This window comes from Triturus cristatus, chromosome 6, assembly GCF_964204655.1.
Source record: "Triturus cristatus chromosome 6, aTriCri1.1, whole genome shotgun sequence".
NCBI lineage: Eukaryota > Metazoa > Chordata > Amphibia > Caudata > Salamandridae > Triturus > Triturus cristatus.
The window spans coordinates 297,428,139-297,450,426 of NC_140589.1; the positions used below are offsets into that span (position 1 = coordinate 297,428,139).

Genomic DNA, 22,288 nt, shown 5'->3' on the forward strand with positions numbered 1-22,288 from the left:
GTTATCGCCTTTTTTAGGTAAGTACTCAACTGGCAGAGTTAAGGTTCTGGGCATAGACTCAGGGTCTCCCTGGGTCAGGTAGGTACAGTTGGTACACCCTCAGCGGCACAGGGGAAGCCTGGTGCAGAGGTAGTTAGGCCCAATGTTATCCAGTGAGAGGCAGGGGGCCTTCAGTTGGTGGCTGCTGGCGAGCAGGACACACGGTTGTGAGAGCTGGGCTCATGGTCACTTGCTCAGGGCAAATGGGGAAATAGATTAGGACATAGGTTGCACTTCCAGGGGCACTCGGGCGGCTGGGTGCAGGGTGCTTTTGAGCCGTCGGGCGCTCAATGTTATTCAATGGAGATCTTGGGAAGTGAACAAAGGCTGCAGGCTCGGGACGGCGGATCTTCAGAAACGACCAACACTTCGAGGGGTAAGTTGGGATCTTGGTGGATAGGTAGGCACCCAGGAGTTGGGCAAAGGGGGCCGTGGGGCGCCGGGTGCAGGGGTGTCTTTTGGCGTTGGAAAATCTTACCCCCTGCTTGTCGCGGTTGGAGGCGTCCCTGGTTCTGAGGCTGCAGGCGTCGTCTGGGTCATCGAGGAGGGTCCTTGGCCACTGGATTCCAGGTCAGAATTGCCGGGGGGACATCCTCTGGGTCTTTGTCCACTCGGGCACAGGCCAGGCTCGGCAAGTGCAGAGTGTGCTGGTTTCGCAGTTCCTGGCTGGCACCAGGGGTATTGCTGTTGAGCAGAACCACTGCTCAAACAGCTGGTAGAGTCTCAAGGTGGTCAGGTCCTCCGGGGTTTTTGAGGTTGTTGACCACTGAAGGCGCCGGAGTTCCACAGGAGCAGGTTCAAGGATCAACAGCCCGGTACGGCTGGGGCCAAGTCAGTTGGTGTCGTCCTCTTGTTAGCAGCTGCGCGTTGGGTCTTCGGGTTTCTTGATCTTCTTGCTTGTTTTCGAATCTGGATCTGAGGAAGGAAGGTTTAGGGTGCTTCTAAATACTAAATTTAGGGGCGTTATAAATAGGGTGAGGGCAGGGACCAATGGGTCCCTGTCCTGGGGTGAGTACACCCCCTATCCTGCTCCTTTCCGGTGGGAGGGGGGCAGGAGCCTAGCTGTGATTGGGCAGGGCTCCCCATCCTCAAGATGGCCGGAGCCCGGAGTTGTGCTTCACCTCGCCTCTCCCATCTGAGGGGTGAAGTTGGCACAGGCTGGCACACCCCCTTTCCTCACGCAGGGTTTCCCGCCAGTCTTCCCACAAGAGTGGGGGTCAGAACCAGTGGGGGCCAGTTGCTGAGTACAGCAAGTGGCCTGGAGAAGCTCACAAAGGCGGCAGGCCTTTGAAGCTTCCCCCTCCCCATCCTGGGGAGGAGACCTAGCACCTCGCCCAGGATGTGCATTGTTGCAGGCCCAGGAGAGCGGGGGCTCTTCACCCAGGGGTCCAGCAACATGTCTGCTGTGTGGCAGCCTAGGCAGCCTCTCAGACAAGAGGGACACCGCGCTCTGTTTTTGTAATATATTTACACAAGGACACATTCATTTGCTCCGAAACTAGGACTGAAGGGGGCAGGGGCATCAGACATAAGGGGGTCAGGGGAGCCTTATCATACCATACGGAGGATTTCCGCTGCTCCTGCACCCGCTCCCACCCTATGCACTGTGCTCTGACTTTAACACCATGCTCAGCACCAAGCACGAGGAGCGAGAAAACGTTAGGAGCTTGCTGGTTTGATTCCGCCGATGCCTCAGATCTAGGCGGCCCTCTGGGTAAAAGACGCTCACTCAATTTGTGGAGCTCAGATAACACAACATATCACACTATACAGAACACTGCCCTCCTGACACATTCTTGACACTTTCCTGACGCAATCTAATACGCTTTGCTTGCTTGGCTGGTCTGGACGCAATCCACTCGCCAGACCTGCTACTTGCTTTATACTTGCCTGCATGCAAACTAGCATTCCTGCCTCAATGCCCTGCAGCTCCAGCAGTCAAGCAGCAGGACCAGTAGGATCAGCAAGGCGGACTCAACATTGTGAGTGAGTGTGAACAAACGCAGCCGGAAGAAGAGGTGGCGGAGGCAACAACAGGCAGCAAACGGGACGTAAAACGCAGACCTCAGGTGCGTCACTTGGGTGCATCAAAGAGTTAGTCTCCGTGGCACAGGGTTGAGTCCCCTTGAGTGCGGTAGCGGACAAAATAGTGTCCACTGCGGCTTGTTCTTTCTTCCACTTTGCTCATCTCAGACACCAGCGCTGAGGATTCCAGTTTATAACAACAAGCAAGGTGAGAGCTTTAATTGTGTCACTAATACTAATGGATGCTGGTTCAAGAGGAGACTAAGAAAATGTGTCTACAACTGAAGCGTGCCTGCAAAAGTGTGTCAGCTTGATTTTATGTTATTCTCTCACAAAGAAGGAAGTAGGCTTCTGTGATTTTTTGTGTTATCTTAGGGTACCTCATGGGCAAGCTATGAATGGCTGCTTCTTCTCTCAGTACATGCTGTCTTGCCCTGTTAATGTCTTCCTGTCCCTGCTTGTGTTGTTTTCAGTGTTTACGCACTGGTCCGCCAACAGTGTGCCCTTGTGGTGCTCTCAGCTCTCTCGAACGCTGTTCCGGTTCTCCAGTGCGTCTGAACTAGGCCTTGTGATGGTAGTTCATGGTGTCCGGTCCAGGCCAAGGACTAGTGGGGGTGATTTGTCTGGTGTAAGTGCTGGGGCCGTCGTTGGTCGGATGTGCAAAGAACGAGCATTAGTTTGGGGGTGATCTGAAATGCTGGATGGACTCTAAGTGTTGTGCAAATCAAAGGCTGCAAACAAAGCTCCCCAGCTGTGCGATAAACAGAGAATATAAACTAAAACCGTACACACGCTAAAGCGCCACATTACCTTGAATACCTGCTTGTCTCACATTCTGAGCAGGAGCCTAACAGGGTCTCTAAGGTGAGAAAGAAGGGTGGGATGAAAGCTTCTCAGCGTTACCAATGTTCCGAAATGTATAACAACTGTATTTATCTTGTAAGTGCTTCCTTCACCTGCCCCACCTTCAGAGCACAGAGTCTGGGGCATGCCCTGCCACACCTGCCCCATAGGTGTGTAGTGTACAAGCTAACAGCAGCATCTTCGTACCAAATTCTGGAATTATGCAGGGGTATGTGGATGGGTGTGCAAAATTAAAAAAACTCACATGTTCGATTCTTGAAAAAACTTCAGTTTCATTAATTTTTCAAAACTTTATCAGCAGTAAGGGTAAAAACAAAAATAGCTTTGTAAAAACGGTCACAGGCGTAATTGTTTAAAACAAATGCTAATAATGTATTTCGCATAAAAGATAAAGTTTTGCACAATCCTAGATTTAGATATTCCTTTTTATGATGGGCAGATGATAAGCTTGGCGGGGGACAGCAGGGGGTAAAATACATTATCATTTACAACACCAATAACTCTAAATGAATCTAATGCAAGACATTTCCAATGCTTGTTTTAACTTGACTTGCTTAAAACAGATTCTAGTATCTTTTTTTGCAAAAGATTACTTCATTTTAGTGTGTTTAATTTCACAGTGCAGCTGTTGCTTCTATTCTACTTGTATGCAATAAACATGAAACAAGGCCACAAGGATTTAAGTGGTCTGGTCGAAGGATGCAGTTATGACAATGTATAATAAGGAATAAAGTACCCTCTTCTTTACATAAGGATATTTCAAGTCACTGAGGAGTTCATTGACCTTATGAAGTAACACGTCCTTTGGCCTCATCCTCACTACGGTCATGGAACTGCTCGGTGCCTTGCAATACCCTTATAATGTATGGTGAAAGTACTTATCCCATATAACCCAGATGGACCCATCTGGGCTGAGAAGGTGCTTGTCGTGCAAATGAGCTACAGAAGTAGGCTTTAGCTACAGGGATAAATTACAGAAGCATTCAAAGACATTTGAGGACCACATTTTATTGATTTTTACAGTGAGTAGGCTCTTCTTTATCATCGGTCATAAATTAGCATTTCGATCCATGGTGTGTGCTTTAGGCATGGTTTAATAGCAGCTGTAACCAAATTGAGAAGATACACTTTAGGTGTAAAATTAAGAGTAAATTGATCCAAAGAAAAGATAATATGATTAAAGATGGAGGTGTCACATATTCCACATAGTCCAAAAATACAGCTTATCTTTCAGCATCTCTTTTTACCTAAATCGTTCATGATAACACTTCATTTGCCAATGGTCATTATTATATTATTGCACTATTTTCCGTACCTGCAGTCTCTTTCCATCTGAAGTAATCTGTGGAATCTGACCATGGATCCTGTTAATGAAATCTGAATAACCTTGGGTAAGGAGGCCATCCTGTGTTAATAAAAAAAGCACTATAAGACACTATTAATTACTAGGTTTACTTTTTCATTATTTTCCGCTTTTTGTTATAAGCTATCAACATTGACTGTTAAATCATACACAAGGCACTGAAATACAAATAGATCCACTATGTTCAGAGATGTTAAACATTGTGAATGGGACCATGGCATACGTATCATCAATACAATCTAAGAATATTATGTGTAGAGCTAATGATGAACCAAAAACATGTAGATAAAATAAAAACACTTACTTTAGGACATTCATCTTAATTCAGGACTTCATAACCAACACTCTGGACGAATAAATGGGCTGGGGACAATAGTCTAGCAAAAGCAACTAATTGCTGTACCTTTTTTTTTCCTGTCTCTAAATTACATTGAATCCACATCTTGTGGGAAAAGAATAGTGGAATGTTTTGAGTACTCTCAAACACAAGTGACTGACAATGTATTAAAATCAAAAGTGCATTTCTGGTGCTCTTAGACCAGAGGGTAATATCAGGCTAAGAGTACCCGGTATACTTCACGTCAACTGCTAACCAGAAAGCAAAGCACTAATTAAGGAAGGTGCATTCAAATTCTGCTTAAATAACCTCTTGGAAGTAGTGGTGTGGAGGGTAACCCTTTTTAAAGGAGGGTAGATTAAGAAATATGCCACGTCACTACAAAAAGAGCCTCTATTCTTTTCATACTCAACAGGACACAAGAGTCAGGCTACAAAGGCCTATTTGGATCAGTACATATAAAGTCATGCACCACAAATCTTCCATATCCCTTCAGAAAAGATATGCAAAGAAGCTTAGGATATGTTTATGTGCTTATATAGCGCTCGATTGCCGTGGCGTCTTGGCGCTGGGGTGTGTGGACAGGAATAGTGCATCATGATTGATAGAGGCCTATACGGACGTAAACAGCCAGGTTTTCAGGCTCTTCCTGAAGAGCTGCAAGTTGAATTGAAGCTTCATGGATAGTGGCAGTTTGTTCCAAAGCTTTGCCGCACATTGTAATATCGCCCTGCCCCCCCCCCATCTTGCCCATCTGGTCTTAGCGATCTTAATGAGACCCAGGCTGGCAGATCTAAGAGCGCGTGGAGAGGTGTATGGTGGGAACAGTTTTTGAATGTCCTCAGCGCCACCGCCATATGTTGCCGTATGCACAAGGCTGAGCGATTTGAATTCTACACGCTGTTTGATGGGAAGCCAGTGGAGTGATTTAATTTCTGCAGAGGTTGACTGTCCTCTGGATATGCCCAGGAGTAGTCTCACTGCGGCATTCTGTAAGGACTGCAATTTTCTCAGTTGGAATTTGTCAATGCCCAAGAATAGGGCATTACAGTAGTCTAACTTGGATAAGAAGGTTGCTACCATCACCGTCTTTTGCAACTCTTGAGAAATGTATGGAAAACATTTTCTCAAAGTATTTAGAAGGGAAAAGCAGTATGAAGTGAGGCTGTTTACCTGGGCACCAAAGTAAAGTCTGTCATCAAAGATGATCCCTAAGTTCCTGACCTTATTCACCGGGCGGGGGTATTCTCCGGCCTCGATTGGCCACCAGGACCTGTTCCACAGGGGCTGGCCTGGACCAAATTCCATCACCTCTGTCTTGTCTGTATTTATTTTCAGGAAGCTGTGACTCATCCAGGTCATAATCTCAGTGAGACAGACATGGAATCTGGCTGCTGTGGTCTCAGGCTGATTGGTTACAGAAATGACAAGTTGTGAATCATCATCGTAAGAGACTAGGGCGAAGCCATGCCTCCTGATCAGATTAGCCAGTGGGGTGACGTAGAGGTTGAAAACTGTCGGAGAAAGGGCGGACCCCTGTGGGACACCGCATGGAAGATGGAAACTGTTCGATTTCAAGCCGTCCCATAACAGCCTCTGCTCTCTTGCCTTCAAGAAGGAGGACAGGAGGGCCAAGGAGGTCCCCTCTACCCCTACATCCCTCAGCCGCTGCACCAGAACTATGTGGTTCACGGTGTCAAACGCGGCCGATAGATCCAGGAGCACGAGGACTGCCCTCCCCCCCCCACCACCCTGCGGATCTCTTCGGTAGCAAGGATTAAGACTGATTCAGTGGAATGGCGTGAGCGGAAGCCATGCTGGGAGGTGTCCAGCAGATTGTTAACATCTAGGTAATCAGTCAACACTGTGTTCAGTTTTTCCAGAATTTTAGCCACAATTGGGAGGCCAGCAATGAGGCAATAGTTTTTTGGTTCATTGGGGTCCAGATTGGGTTTCTTAAGGAGGGGTGTGACCAATGCTTTTTTCCAAGTTTCTGGATAGCAGCCAAATTCCAGGACTGGGTTTATGAGAGGGGTGAGATTGTCGCAGATCTTGTGAGCAGTCTGATGCATGATAGTAGGGGGACAGGGGTCGGTAGGTGAGCCGGTTTTTATAGAAAGCAGGAGTTTTTGTTTCTCCTCGCTAGTTATTGGCTAGAAACGGGATAGTCTGCAGTGGGTAGGTACCATTGGTGCTTTTATGTCCTGAGGCCCTAAGTCATTATAGATTCCTTGCACCTTGTCTTGAAAATACCCGGCGAGTTTGTTACGCAAGGTTCAATCGGGCTTGAAGGCATTGTCCTGTTGCGGTTTGGACAGCAGGTTAACAGATTTAAACAGTTCCTTTGTGGAGTTGCTAGCCTCCTTTATTTTGGTTGTGAAAAAAGATGTTTTTTGCGGCAATAATTGCCTCCTTGTATTGTAGAATAGCGGAGTTGTATGTAGATTTCATTTGATTATTATGTCTTGCCTCCAGAGGCGCTCGGCTCTTCTACAGCTAAATTTTAAGCATTTGAGCTCTGAGGTGCACCAGGGTGACGCTATCTTAGCTCTCTTCACAGTCACTAGTTTTTTAGGTGCAACCTGATCGGCTGCTGACAATAGCCAGCGATTGAACTGCAGGGCTGCTGCGTTTTTGTCCTTTCCTAGCGTTGCAGGAAAGTGGTCGAGGGCCGACTCAAAAGTCACTGCCCTTGACTTTATTCCAGCACCCGATTTGTACCTTAGATGGCTTGACCTGTGTTAGAAATGTGGCTGTGTGACTTTGATGTTAAAATGAATGGCCGTGTGATCTGTCCACGGCAGGGCTAGCAAGTTAGTCAGAGTAATATCGGGGTTACTTGTAAAAATCCCGTCTAATGTGTGTCCTGCCTGGTGGGTGGGTTCCGTTATAAATTGGTTTAGGCTGAAAGCTTCGAGATTATCCAGCAGTCTAATTGTGTCCGTATTATTTTTGCATTCTAGATGGTAGTTAAAATCCCCAAGGATTGTGAGGAAGTGAGGGTCAGTGTATGACTCCAGAAGCATCAAGAGGGCTTGGGAGAAAGCCGCTTTGGTACCAGGTGGACGATAGATTAATATCCCCTGAAATGTCGAGATTATGGCTGAATGGGTGCTGGGTGTAGGGGGCCGCAAAGAGTGGGTGGAGGGTGACAATCTGCACCACACCTCATAAAATAGACTGCCCAGATGGCCACAACTGGAAGCTGCAGCCATTCAAGCCGAGGGGTCTCCAATTAGCACCTCCTTTAGTGGTCTGGCAAAAGGAACTTACTCCACCCTGGAAAGCTACAATAAGGTTCAGTGTGGTTTAAGGCAGAATTGCTCCCTTATGGTACCTACTGAACCAGATCCAGTTTGAATAGATAATATAGTACCATAGAGACGCATGTCCCAAGTCTGTGCTTTTCAGAGGAGCACGCCTAAATGAGTACAGTTCAACATTTCCCCTCTTAAACAGGTAGTAGGTGCTCCCATCAAAGGGAGGGGGGCAGGGGTAGGCAAAGACATAGAGACCTGTATGGACAATTATTACCAACCAGATGACTATGCCCAGTACCTAATCCTTCTCATCTAAAAGCCACAAAATATATCCCACTATTAAAGTTCAAGGTCTTGCTTACTAGTCCGATTCCGGTAAAATATGGTCAAGAACTCACATGGTAGTTTTCCCATAATTTACACAGATCCTTGATGTGGGTTTAGCTACCAAGAAACACTTGTTGAATCCAGGGCATTATTGCAGATACTAATGAATATATATGGCTAATGACCCTAAAAGCTAAGAAAGATTAACAGAATATTAGCATGGGGAGGAGGTTATTTCATTAGTTTACTGATTATCTCCTGCTGAAAAAAAAAAGTCTTTTAAGTGTACAACAAAAACGACTGCAATAACAAATTACCATACCCTAAACTTTTTAAAATGGATACCAAATGGTACTGTTAATTTGTGCGTAAACATTGTGCATTTGAAGAATACAAAATACAGTAAAACTTAAAAAGTAACCTTTTTTACTTACAGCTTCATCAAGGACTAGGAATCTGACTTGTGACAAGTTTAGCTTTCCAGTCGACACTAGATCATCCACTCTTCCTGGCGTCCCAACAACTATATCAACCTGAAAAGGGTACAAATGTATGGCAAAGAACATTCACTTGTGACAAATAATTTTCAGGTCAGCAATGGTCAATTTTCTCAAAAACATGGTCTACATATGATGTTCATTATACTACTATTATAAAAACTCAGACTGTAAACAAAAATTGTCTGTGTTGTGGAGCAGCAGAGACACTCTGAGGAACTCGGTTATTAATTTGGGATAGTGGAAGCCCTTGGTATAGGCTTCCATAGTGTAGGTCACTTTCCAGCAAAGGCTCCCATGGGGTGTATGTAGTACAGTGCAGTAAACTCCTGACTGGGCAACTGATTTTCACACACAGCATGGAGTTTGAATATGCTACCTACCAGTATGCATCTGTCTTGGCATGTAGGGCTGCTGACATTCATATCTGTGCATAGATCGCCGCCTAGTGTTGGGTCCGGATGTTTGCACGTTGTTGTCCTGGAAGAGTCTTCTAAGTATCCTGGGATAGGTGACTCCTCCCCTGGACTACAGTGCGCATGGGCATCCTCTCCATCCTCGGATTGTTTTTCGCCATTGTGGCAGTGATGGAGTAGATATAGAAAGTGATGACCATGCTTACAGTAATTCTGAGAGCTGCAGCTGCTACAGGCGCCGGGGAGGAGGGAGGGCGATATGAATGTCAGCAGCCCTACATGCCAAGAACAGATGCATACTGGTAAGTAGCATATTCAGTTCGAGGCATGTGGGCTGCTGAATTCATATCTGTGCATAGAATATATAGCAGTGCCCTCTTATTAGCGGCGGCTACCAGTGCCAGCTGCAGCGGTCTGAAAAAGAGTTTTGAGAACAGCCTGTCCTACAGCTGCCTGCTGTTTTGATTGCACATCTACACAATAGTGTTTGGTAAATGTATGTGTAGTGGACCAGGTGGCTGCTCTACATATGTCATGCAAAGGAATGTTTCCTAGGAAAGCCATTGAGGCCCCTAACTTACGTGTTGAGTGGGCTCGTGGGGGAATCGTTAAAGTACGTTTAGCCTTTTGATAGCAAATTTGGATACATTTAACGATCCATCTGGCTATTCCTGCTTTGGAGATAGCGTTACCTTTGTGGTGTGGGGCAAAGGCAACGAAAAGTCGTTGTGTTTTCCTAAAGGGTTTGGTCCTGTCGATATAATACATGAGGGCTTTTTTGACATCTAGTGTGTGGAGTGCCCTTTCTGCGACAGTTTGTGGGTTTTGGAAGAAAACGGGCAGTTCAATGGTTTGATTCATGTGGAACTGCGATACCACCTTTGGCATGAATTTGGGGTTGGTACGTAGTACGACCCTGTTGGCGTGAACCTGTATAAATGGCTCTTGAACGGTTAGTGCCTGGAGTTCACTAACTCTCCTCAAAGAAGTGATCGCTACTAGGAAAGCTACTTTCCAGGTAAGGAATTGAATCTCGCATGAGTGTAGAGGTTCAAAGGGTGGACCCATCAGGCGTGTGAGGACCAAGTTGAGGTTCCAAATCGGAGCCGGTGGGTGGCTTGGAGGAATGACTCGTTTGAGTCCTTCCAAGAATGCTTTGATGGCAGGCACTCTGAATAGAGAGAGGTGCTGCCTGGTCTGCAGATAGGCTGATATTGCGGTCAAATGGACACGTATAGAGGTGTACGCCAGATTGCATCGGTATAGGTGTAATAGGTAACAAATAATGTTTTGGATGGATGCGTCTAGCGGGTTAATGTCATTATTATTGCAATAAATGACGAACTTCTTCCATTTGGCTGCATAGCAAGCTCTGGTAGTGGGTCGCCTGGCCTCCTTAATGATGTCCATACAGTCAGGTGGCAGGTTGAGGTAGCCAAACTCTAGGACTTCAGGAGCCAGATTGCCAGGTTCAGCTGTTGCGGATCTGGGTGCTGAATCTCTCCATGGTTCTGCGTCAAATGCTCGGGTTTGATCCGTAGCCTTTGATGCGGCACCACGGAAAGTTCGAGAAAGGTGGTGTACCACGGCTGGCGTGCCCACGTTGGAACAACCAGGACGAGCGTCAGTGAGTGTTGACGCAGTTTGCGTGCCACCAGCGGTATCAGTGGTGCTGGGGGAAAAGCGTACGCAAATCTGCCGGACCAGTTCATCCATATCGCATTGCCCTGCGACTGCGGATGTGGGAACCTGGCGGCAAAGTTTTGGCATTTTGCGTTTTCGCTTGTCGCGAATAGGTCTATCTCTGGGTGACCCCACTGCTGGAAGTATGGTTGGAGTACTGATGGGTGTAACTCCCACTCGTGCATTTGGTGGCTGTGTCTGCTGAGCAGATCCGCCATCTGGTTGTCCTTGCCGGGGAGGTGTTCCGCCATGAGGAACATGTTCCTCTGAATGGCCCACATCCACATGCTCTGAGCCAGATGAGACAACTGTGGAGAGTGTGTTCCTCCCTGCTTCTGTATGTAGTACATGGCAGTCATGTTGTCCGTCCGGATCAACACGACTTTGTTGCACAAGTGTACTTTGAATGCTTTCATAGCGAGGAAGATTGCCATCAGCTCTAGGAAGTTGATGTGCATCTTCTTTTGTTGTTGTGTCCATAGTCCCTGCACTGTGTAATGGAGTACATGAGCTCCCCATCCATGGAGAGACGCGTCCGCCGTCAGTATTATCTGTGGGACAGGCTCTTGGAACGGTCGGCCCTTGCAAAGGTTTTGTGGATTCCACCAATGCAGAGAGTTGTATGCCCGACCGCTCACCAACACTAGGTCTTTCAACTGTCCTTGAGCCTGATTCCACTGACGTGCTAAGCACTCCTGAAGCGGGCGCATATGTAGTCTTGCGTGTGGGACTATGAAGATGCAGGAGGCCATCATGCCTATCAACTGCATGAACACTCGCGCGGGCAGGGAGTGTTGTGGTTTGAACTTGGAAATCAGCATTTGCATGCTGTTGATTCTCACTAAATTTAGCTGAGCTGTGGCTGCCAGAGTGTCTATAGTTGCACCTAGGTACTGTTGTACGTGTGCGGGCTGGAGATGGGATTTTGGGTAATTCAGTGAGAACCCCAGACTGTGAAGGAGGTGAATGGTGCGGGACATGTGGCTGGCACATTGCTGGGCTGACTTCGCTTGAACGAGCCAGTCGTCCAGGTAAGGGTAGACGTGTATGTGCTGCCTCCGTAGATGCGCCGCCACAGTAGCTAGGCACTTTGTAAACACCCTTGGTGCCGTTGTCACGCCGAAGGGAAGGACTCTGAATTGGTAGTGCTGTCCTTGAACAGTGAACCTGAGGTATTTTTTGTGTGATGGGTGAATGGGTATGTGGAAATACGCATCCTTGAGGTCCAGTGTGGCTAGAAAGTCTCCCTGCTTGAGCAGCGGGAGGACTTGCTGGAGAGTGAGCATGTGAAAATGCTCGGAAAGAATGTATCTGTTTAGGGGTCTCAGGTCTAATATAGGTCTGAGTGACCCGTCCTTTTTTGGTATTAAAAAGTACAGGGAGTACACCCCCGTACCTCGTGGACGGGTACGACCTCTATTGCGCCTTTTAGAAGCATGCTTTGCACCTCCTGCTGTAAGAGCGTTAAGTGCTCTGAGGACATAGGACGTTTTTTTGGAGGTATTGTGGGTGGAGTGGAGGTTAGTTCTAGACAGTAACCGTATTTGACAATATCTTTGACCCACCTGTCCGTGGTGATGGAGTTCCACGTGGACAGGAACCTTTGTAGCCTTCCCCCGACAGTTGTTATGTGGTCGGGAGGAAGGGAGAGGGCGTCACTGCTTGTTCTTGGGGGAGGACCTGGTGTTGCCGTAGCCGCGTCCTCTGCCCTTTGTACTGGAGCCACGATATCCACCCCGGGTGTTTTTATCGTAGGTGGTTTGTGTATTGCTTTTGTTGTATGTTTGCTGTGACCCCTGTCCTCTACCTGCTCCTCTATTTCCGGGGCGACGAAAGGAGCCGCTCCGAAAGGACTGAGTTTGGAGAGCCCCCATGGACTTTGCAGTGTCTGTGTCCTCCTTTATTTTCTCTAGGGTGGTGTCAACCTCCGGGCCGAATAAATAGTCGGGGTTGACAGGCTGGTTGAGTATGTTGTTTTGCACCTCAGGTTTGAATCCGGAGATTCGTAACCAGGCATGTCGTCGCAGCATGACGCTAGTGTTTATGGCCCTGGCAGCTGTGTCTGCGGCATCCAGCGCGCACTTGATGGATGCGTTTGTGAGGAGCTGTCCCTCCCTGATGAGGATATCTGCACCTTCTCTGAATTGGTCAGGGAGATGTTGGATTAGTTGCTCTAATGTGTCGTAGTGCGCTCTATCGTAGCGAGCGAGGAGTGCTTGAGTATTGGCAATGCGCCATATGTTGGCTGCCTGTGCGGCAATCCGTTTGCCAGAGGTCTCTAACACCTTGGACTCTTTGTCCGGGGGAGGAGCGTCACCTGTTTGTGAGTGTGCCCTCTTGCGAGCATTCGCAACGACAATGGAATCCAGAGGTAATTGGCCTCTGATGTAAGTAGGGTCCCCAGGCGCTGATCTGTATTTTTTGTCGATCCTGGGGTTTATCACTCTTGCCCTGGTGGGTTCCTTGAAGATGTCCTTTGCTGGTTTGAGGACACCCTTCAACATGGGTAGAGTTTTTATATTCCTTTCTGAGGATGCAAAAGTATCCATAAGAAAGTCGTCCTCGACAGTGTCCGAGTGAAGTTGCACCCCATGATTGGCCGCAGCACGTTCAATTAGAGCGTTGAACGCTGCCGTGTCCTCTGTGGGAGATGTTTTTGCTCCATAGAGTTGCGGGTCTTGTGCATCCATAGGTGCACCTGGGTCCACAGGGTCATCCCAAGTTTGATCAGGGTCTTGTTGGCCGTCAGGGTCCATGTCTCCGGGGTAGGGGACTTGGTCACCCATGTAGTCCCCCAACGCATCCGTGTCGGAGTGTGTGGGAGAGAAGGATTGTGGATCCTGGTAGGGTGAGTGGAAAGGTTCGTAAAGAACTGGTTCTGAAGCCACAGGCAGCTTTCTTTTGAGTGGAATCCTGAAGGAGTCCAAAGCCGGCTCCGAAGTTATTTTCCGTTTGTGGATAATCATCCTGCCGGTGTCGGCGTCGATTATATGCGATGGAGACGTCTCCGCAGAGTGTTCGGCAGGCGTGATTGTGGTATGGGTCACCCGTGTCCTGATTTGGAACATTTTCGTGGCCGTGGATGGTGGTAGGCCAAAAGTAATGTTGGCTGGTGTCGAAGAGGCTGCTGGAGCTGTAATTGGCTCGGAGCCCGACGTGTCCTGGAGGACCATTTTCTTTTTGGTGCTTTGCGCAGCAATGGGTCACGTCTGGAGCGCCCTCGAGTCTTTCGCACCGACCGGTTCTGTTGAGGCGGTCGTGGATTTTTTCGGCGCCGGTGGGTCATCGAGTCGAGGGGCGGGAGTGGCCGTCGACTTCTTCGATGATTGTGGCTTAGATGTCGCCGTGGAAGCGGTGTGAGACGCAGCAGGCTGTTTGACCTTTGGGGTCGGAGTCGATTGCGTCGGTGCCGGGAGCCGAGCAGGTTTGGTGGTACCGAAGGCCTTCTTCCTTATGTCGACTCCGACGTCGGCCGCTTCGAGTTCGGCACCGAAGTCTTGTTTGGTGCGCTCGGTGCCGATGTGTTTTGCTGGCGTCGAAGGTGTGGAGGGCCTCGATCCGACCAGCGCCACTTTCGGTTTCGGTTTCAAGTGAACCAATACTGCTTTCGGTTTTAAAGAAGGGAAACCAGCCATTTTTGGCATTAATGGCTGCCGCTGAATGTCCGAGGCCGGGCCCGAGGGCGGGGCCGAAGAACTGCGGGATAAGTCTTGGGTAAGGCCCGAAGGCGATCCCTCGACCGGAGCCATAGACTGTTGCACTGGGCTTTCTTCAGTCTGAACGGGTAGGCCTTGCTCGTCACCGGAGCTACTCTCTTCGGCCCCTAAGGCCTCATCGTAGTCTCCTACCTCGGTGTCGTCTTCATCTCTGCGAAAGAGTGTTTTGTCGACGTCTCCCGATCCGGAGTCATGTTCGGAAACGGGACTGGAGGGTAGGTTCTCCACTTCTTCGACATCTTCGGTCTCGGCGTTGAAGATGTCGGCCGGGGCCGGTGCCGCTTGCTGTGCCTCGAGTCTCGCCGCTCGTCGATTCCGTAGAGTCTTCTTGGATCGAAATCTGGCACAGGCCATGCATGTAGATTCGTCGTGATCCGGTGAGAGGCATTTGTTGCACACCGGATGGACGTCGACGTGGGGGTATTTCGCATTGCATACCGGACACCTCTTGAACGGTGTCCTCGATTCCATCGCTGATGTCGAATCGAAGGTCGGGTAAGATGCGAAAGTTTGTTCTAGAAGTTAGTAAACTAACAAAGATACTATCGATACCGATCGATAACAGTACCGACGCGAGCTAAAGGCCTTTTGGCCTGAAAACAGGTTTTCCTAACTTGAGTCAAGATAACACATCCGAACCCAATGGCGGAAAAAAACAATCTGAGGATGGAGAGGATGCCCATGCGCACTGTAGTCCAGGGGAGGAGTCACCTATCCCAGGATACTTCGAAGACTCTTCCAGGACAACAACGTGCAAACATCCGGACCCAACACTAGGCGGCGATCTATGCACAGATATGAATTCAGCAGCCCACATGCCTCGAACATTTAGGTTCTCCCCATTCCCATGCCCACGAATAGCCCAGTGGAGATCACTTCCAATCCCTCGGTTCAAGATCGGGACAGGAGACACCTTAGACATCTTAAAGGAACATAACGTAGAATTTTTCGTTCTTCTGTATCTTCCAGGCCCAGTGGAGTTCTGAGGAGCTACTGATGCATTCCTTGGCCAAATGTAGCGGAATTCCCACAAATCTTATAACTTTCCAGCGCTTTTTTTCTAATTTGACTGTAAACTTTCCTGGAAGCCTATGTTCAGAATGGCAGAAGTCAGACTCGTGGCTCCAAGTTATCTCCCAGATCCAGCAAATGGAAATGAGGCGTCACCCACACTTACTGATCGGCAATCAGATGTCATCCCTTCTGGGAACAGAGACGAATGTCAGTGTTCCCTTGAAAAAATAGTTCTTACACCCAATGCCCTACCTCACAATCACGTCTTAAGCAAGGCCTTTTGCTACGCTCTGTGGGATACTATCTTTTTGTTTCTCTCCACTCAGAAATAGCATGTTCTATGGTTGACCCCTTCAGTATGCCTGCCTTTAGGAGTTGGTTTATCGTTTCTAGGCAGAGCACCTTTCAACAACTCATCATGATGCCAACTACTGGTACTGGAGGGAAAGAAAGCCAGCAGAACTGGCTTACTACTTTGCAAGATTCACAAATAATGAATTTATGAGTTGCCTTTCCACTGTAGCTCTATATCCAACACCCATCTTACCATATTTTGATAAATAGTCAAAAAGAATGCTTAAGATTTAATCTTCTCCAGGCTAAATAAGAATTTTATACCCAGCGAGGCCCATCAATATATATTGACACAATGAGAACAGTATCTAGCATGCCCTAATTTTATAAATTGGGCCTATACACAAGTTAACCTCTAGGGTGCTGGGCAAATGTAGGGTGATTCAGCCAAAGTACACAATGCAGGTGCAGAACGTCTCTTACATGTTACTGCAGCTTTTTGAAACTTCAGAAAGACAGGCCACAATGGTGTACCTAGAGCCATACTTTTTTAGTCCTACATATTGGCGATGTAAACATTGCAGCCAACATGTGACATTTAACTTTCACTGGTGCATTTCCTGGACCCATTTATGTAGGCCTTCTTGTATCATTAAAAAAGATAATTGGGTGTAGTCAATTTTATCTCATTGTATAGGTATAGAACACACACACTGTGACAAAGTGCACCATAACCAAACCCAAAAAGTAGGGGGGACTACGCAAGAAGATGTCCTTTCTTGATCATTGGTGAGCACGCCCTGACCCCCCCCGCCCCGCATCCCCCCATACTCCCCGCACCAGCAAGTGGTTATTAAAAGTACAGGCAAGAATCAGTAGGACACTAAAAAAGGTCTCAAATATCAACACCCTGCCCCCACCGAAATGCATTTGAAACCCTACTTCACTTACACCTTGTTCCAGAACAGACAGTTGGTCTTTTGCAGCAACACCACCAATTATCAAAAGCTCCCTAAAAAGAAAAAAAACTTTCAGATCACAAAACATGAGTACCTGATCACTCCTATCTAAGTACACTAAACTCAAGTTCAGTTTGTACATTCATTAAACTTAAATCAGTTATTGTGGCTGCACAGTAGGATCGGTAAAATTAGGTTAGTTGATACTCAGTTACTCTTAGTGCTGGTTTTCCATTTTTTCCAACTTGTTAGAAACCGCCCTTTCTTATTAGCAAAAATGTTGCAATAATCTATGTGCTTATCTGCACAGATGGCGCACACCCAGTCAAACGCCAAACATCACATATCATTAATGTACATGCACAAGTTCTTTCCACTGAGTAAACTAATATGGACCACGGGCGGACTTGGTGGATAATTAAGATGAAGGGAGTGGATATTTTACTGCATTTCTGCACAGCAGACAGACGGGTAGATGAGCAGTGATGCAAGGCAAGAGCAACACTGCAAAGCATGCAATACTTCTACAAATACATACAACAAAAAGTATTATACAATAATCAAGGATTAAGGTATCGGGCAGAAAGTGACAGAAAATGATTGAAGAATTTAGAGCACAGAGTATATGACAACATGTACAATTGTCAGCCGAGTTAATATTCTACAAGCAGTGAGGATTTTGTTAGGATTCAACCAAATAATTGTCCACAGTTATGGAGGCATAATACAAAATGCAGAAAGGGTTGCCTAGATTATTCGTGAGGAGGTCGCTTTTGCAAACCAGCAACACAAAAGCTGAATAGGAAAACCTCATAAAATTAAATAGTACCTGAGTTTAGGATCAGTGACATGTTTTTTAAATTGTTTGACGTTGTTCAAAGTCTGCTCTGCCAGTTCTCTGGATGGTTCAATAATTAAAGCTTTGGGTGCATTTGGAAGATTCTTAGTCTGAGCAACTTGAGCACTCCCTAAAAACAAAAAGAATACACTAAAAATACTTCTCTTCCCCAATGAAAGAAAACAATTAACACTGAACAATTTCCACTGCACGTAGGTTCATCTCCCAAAGCATTTTTCGGTTCCCAGTTACCAGATTTCAACATAACTATACACACATGCACACACTTACTTTGCATTGTGGGACTCAGTATGCACCATATGCAATGTTAAAGAATAACAAGAGAATTTAGAATAACGTATATAAAATACTCTTACAAGATAAACTCAAAAATGAACAGTCCAGTGACATTAATCAAAACCATCCCTTAACGCACACCAGAAATACCGGTGTTCTAGCAATGACTGATAGATAACAGTTTGGTGTGGACCCCATAAATTCCAATGGTAAATCTGCATTTTAAAATGTTATAATGGGCTTACAAATCAACAATTATTTGCTTTGTTGACTATCATTTAGTTTAGCTGGTAGTACAGGGATGATAACCAGCCCATTTATTTTGCTTCCCTTCAGAGGGCAATTGAAGCACCTAGAACACAGAATTGAGTTGGCAAAACAAGGTGAGAACTTATTAACTATCATTTTGACATTTAGAAGTCAAAGATAGAAGTAAAAGATGGAATATGCTACTTACCAGTATGCATCTGTTCTTGGCAAGTAGAGCTGCAGAGTTGTACACTTAGCATAAAGCGCCATCTGGTGTTGGGCCCGGATGTTTGCAGTTTGTTTTTCTTCTTGGACAGTCTTTGGAAGTCACGAGTTTGGTGACTCCTCCTTCGGTCCGTACTGCGCATGGGCTTCGGCTCCATCCTCAGATTGTTTTTCGCCAACAGGGAAATGATGGAGCTTAGTAATAACAGTGAGAAACCCATGTGTGTTGTATCTAAATAAGATGTACTGGAACGGATACAGGTAGCCGGGGAGGCGGGTGGGCGTGTACAACTCTGCAGCTCTACATGCCAAGAACAGATGCATACTGGTAAGTAGCATATTCCGTTCGAGGCATATGAGCTGCAGATTGTACACTTAGCATAGATTATATAGCAGTACCCAACCTTAGCGGCGACCACCGGTATCCGTTGCAGTGGTTTGAAAAAGTGTCTTTAGTACAGCCTGGCCCACTCTAGCTTGCTGCTTGGAATGCACATCTACACAGTAATGTTTTGTGAAGGTGTGCGGTGTGACCATGTGGCTGCTTTGCAGATGTCATCTAAGGGTATATTCCCTAGAAAAGCCATAGAAGCCCCTAACTTTCTTGTAGAATGGGCTTTAGGCGGAACAGATAATGTTCTTTTTGCCTTTTGATAGCAAATTTGTATGCATTTTACAATCCACCTAGCTATCCCTGATTTAGAAATGGGGTTGCCTTTATGTGGTGGAGAGAAGGAAACGAACAATTGTTTAGTCTTCCTGAAGGGTTGCGTTCTTTGTATGTAGTATAGCAAAGCCCTTTTCACATCGAGTGTGTGTAAGGCCCTTTCTGCAACAGATTGAGGTTGCGAGAAGAAGACAGGTAATTCCACCGATTGATTGAGATGGAAGGGGGAAATGACCTTGGGCAGAAACTTCGGATTTGTGCGAAGTATGACCTTGCTGTGATGTATTTGTATGAAGGGTTCCTGTATAGTGAACGCTTGTATTTCACCAACCCTTCTAAGGGAAGTGATAGCTACGAGAAAAGCTGTTTTCCAGGTGAGAAACTGTAGCTCGCATTTATGCATTGGTTCGAAGGGCGGACCCATTAGTCGTGTAAGAACTAAATTTAGATTCCATACAGGGGAAGGTGGTGCCCTGGGAGGAATTACTCGTTTAAGGCCTTCCATGAAGGCTTTAATAGCGGGCACTCTGTAGAGTGATAAATGCTGTCTGTTTTGTAGATAAGCAGCGATCGCTGCTAGGTGTAGGCGTATGGATGAATATGCCAGGTTACACCTGTGAAGATGGAGCAGATAGCATATGATGTGCTGTATGGATGCATCTAAAGGGTTGATTGTATTGTTATGGCAGTAAATTACAAATCTTTTCCACTTTGCGGCATAGCATGCTCTAGTGGTAGGACGTCTGGCTTCCATGATGATGTTCATGCAATCAGGGGGAAGGTTAAGGTATCCGAATTCTAAGATTTCAGGAGCCAGATCGCCAGGTTGAGCTGAGCTGGGTCCGGGTGCCTGATTTCTCCATGGTTCTGGGTTAGGAGGCATGGGGATAGGTGCAGTTTTTGATGTGGTACCACTGACAGTTGTAGTAGCGTGGTGTACCACGGCTGCCTGGCCCACGTCGGAGCTACTAGAATGAGTGTGAGGGAGTGTTGTTGTAGCTTCCTTACCACTAATGGAATTAGTGGGAGAGGTGGAAAGGCGTATGCAAATCTGCCTGACCAGTTCATCCATATCGCATTGCCCTTGGACAATGGGTGTGGGTATCTGGCGGCGAAGCTTGGGCATTTTTTGTTTTCGTGGGTGGCGAAGAGGTCTATCTGAGGATGCCCCCACTGTTGGAAGAATGGCTGAAGAACTTGTGGATGCAGTTCCCATTGGTGTAGCTGTTGCGTTTGTCTGCTGAGCAGATCTGCCATGGTGTTTTGTACGCCTGGAACGTGCTGTGCCAGGAGAAAGATGTTTTGGGGAATTGCCCATCTCCATATGCTCTGGGCTAAGCGGGAGAGCTGGGGAGAGTGTGTCCCCCCCTGTTTTTGGATATAATACATTGCAGTCATGTTGTCTGTGCGAATGAGGACTGCTTTGCCCGAAATCTGTTTTTGGAAAGATTTTAGGGCTAGAAAGATCGCCAAGAGCTCCAGATGGTTGATGTGGAGCGATTTTTGCTGTGGCGTCCATAGACCTTGCATTGTGAGGTGTAGGAGGTGCGCTCCCCAGCCGGAGAGCGATGCGTCCGCTGTTAGAATCACCTGAGGAACCGGGTCCAGGAACGGCCGCCCTTTGGAAAGGTTTGTGGTGTTCCACCACTGCAGAGAGTGATGTGTGCGGCCGTCCACCAACACCAGATCCGTCAGCTGACCCTGGGCCTGGTTCCACTGTTGTGCTAGGCACTCTTGAAGTGGACGCATGTGGAGTCTTACATGGGGCACTATGAAGATGCAAGACGCCATCATTCCTATGAGCTTCATGAACACTCTTGCTGGAAGAGAGTGTTGGGGAAGGAATGTTTTGCGTAAGGCTTGAATGCTTGTGATTCTGGCTGAGTTTGGATAGGCAATACCTTTGGAGGTGTCTATAGTGGCCCCGAGATATTGCTTCGTGTGAGATGGTATGAGGTGGGACTTTTGGTAGTTCACCGTGAAGCCTAGCTGGTGAAGCAGTTGGATGGTGCTGTTTGTATGTTGCACACATTGGTGGTAGGACGCGGCTTTTATCAGCCAGTCGTCTAAGTAAGGGAAGACGTGAATGTGTTGACGTCTGAGGTGTGCTGCTACTACCGCTAGGCATTTGGTAAACACCCGTGGTGCGGTGGTGACCCCGAAGGGGAGAACCGTGAATTGGTAATGTTGCCCGTCCACCACGAACCTGAGGTATTTCCTGTGAGAGGGGTGTATTGGAATGTGAAAGTATGAGTCTTTCAGATCCAAGGTTGTGAGAAAGTCTCCCTGACAGAGGAGCGGGAGGACTTGTTGTAGGGTGACCATGTGGAAATGGTCTGAATGTATGTAGGCATTTAGAGGCCGGAGGTCCAGAATGGGCCTGAGGGTCCCGTCTTTCTTTGGTATTAAGAAATATAGGGAGTAAACCCCTAGATTTTGCTGATTGATGGGGACCTGCTCTATAGCGTGTTTTTGGAGGAGGGAGAGTACCTCCTGTTTGAGCAGTGTGGAATGTTCTTGAGACATTGGACGGTGCCTTGGTGGGATATTGGGTGGGGTAGATGTTAGCTCGAGACAGTACCCTGACCGAATGATTTGGGTCACCCATTTGTCCGATGTTATGGACTCCCATGCGTGGATAAAGTTTTGTAGTCTGCCCCCGACCGGAGTGGAATGGTCTGGGGGGAGCGGGGGGAAGTCATTGTGTGGGCGGGTGGCAGAACGGGTGGTGTTAGTTTTGCCCCTGCCCTTATTGTTGTTGCCTCTGTAACCACCCCTTTGGTTGCCCTTTGAAAAGGTATTTTGAGGAGGGGACTTGTAGGAGGTAGAGGTGCTATCGGTGGAGAAGCCTCTGCCTGTGCCACGAAAGGAGGAGCGTCGAAAGGAACGTTTAGAGGCTTGTGTTTGGAGTGCCCCCATAGACTTTGCTGTGTCTGTGTCCTTTTTCATCTTTTCCAACGCTTCGTCTACCTTTGGCCCAAAGAGAGTTTGTTGGTCAAAGGGGTGATTGAGTATGGACGCCTGGACTTCAGGCTTGAACCCTGAGATCCTGAGCCAGGCATGGCGACGAAGCAGGACACTGGTATTTATGGCTCTAGAAGCAGTGTCGGCTGCATCGAGGGCACACTTAATGGAGGTGTTTGTAATTAGTTTACCCTCCTGTATTAGCTCATGAGCCCTACGCTTGTGTTTCTCGGGAAGGTGCTGCATAAGAGCCT

At 47.3% G+C, this 22,288-nt stretch overlaps 1 protein-coding gene across 1 annotated transcript in view; it reads right to left on the minus strand.

Moving 5' to 3' along the window:
• Positions 1–22,288, minus strand: part of DDX1 (DEAD-box helicase 1) — a 287,219-nt gene that overhangs the window by 127,596 nt on the left and 137,335 nt on the right. Inside the window, exons 13-16 of the mRNA XM_085610667.1 lie at positions 17,624–17,762; positions 16,787–16,847; positions 8,650–8,748; positions 4,244–4,333 (exon numbers count right to left, since the gene is read on the minus strand). Coding sequence (XP_085466793.1) covers positions 4,244–4,333; positions 8,650–8,748; positions 16,787–16,847; positions 17,624–17,762 — 389 coding nt within the window. The remainder of the gene's footprint in view (positions 1–4,243; positions 4,334–8,649; positions 8,749–16,786; positions 16,848–17,623; positions 17,763–22,288) is intronic.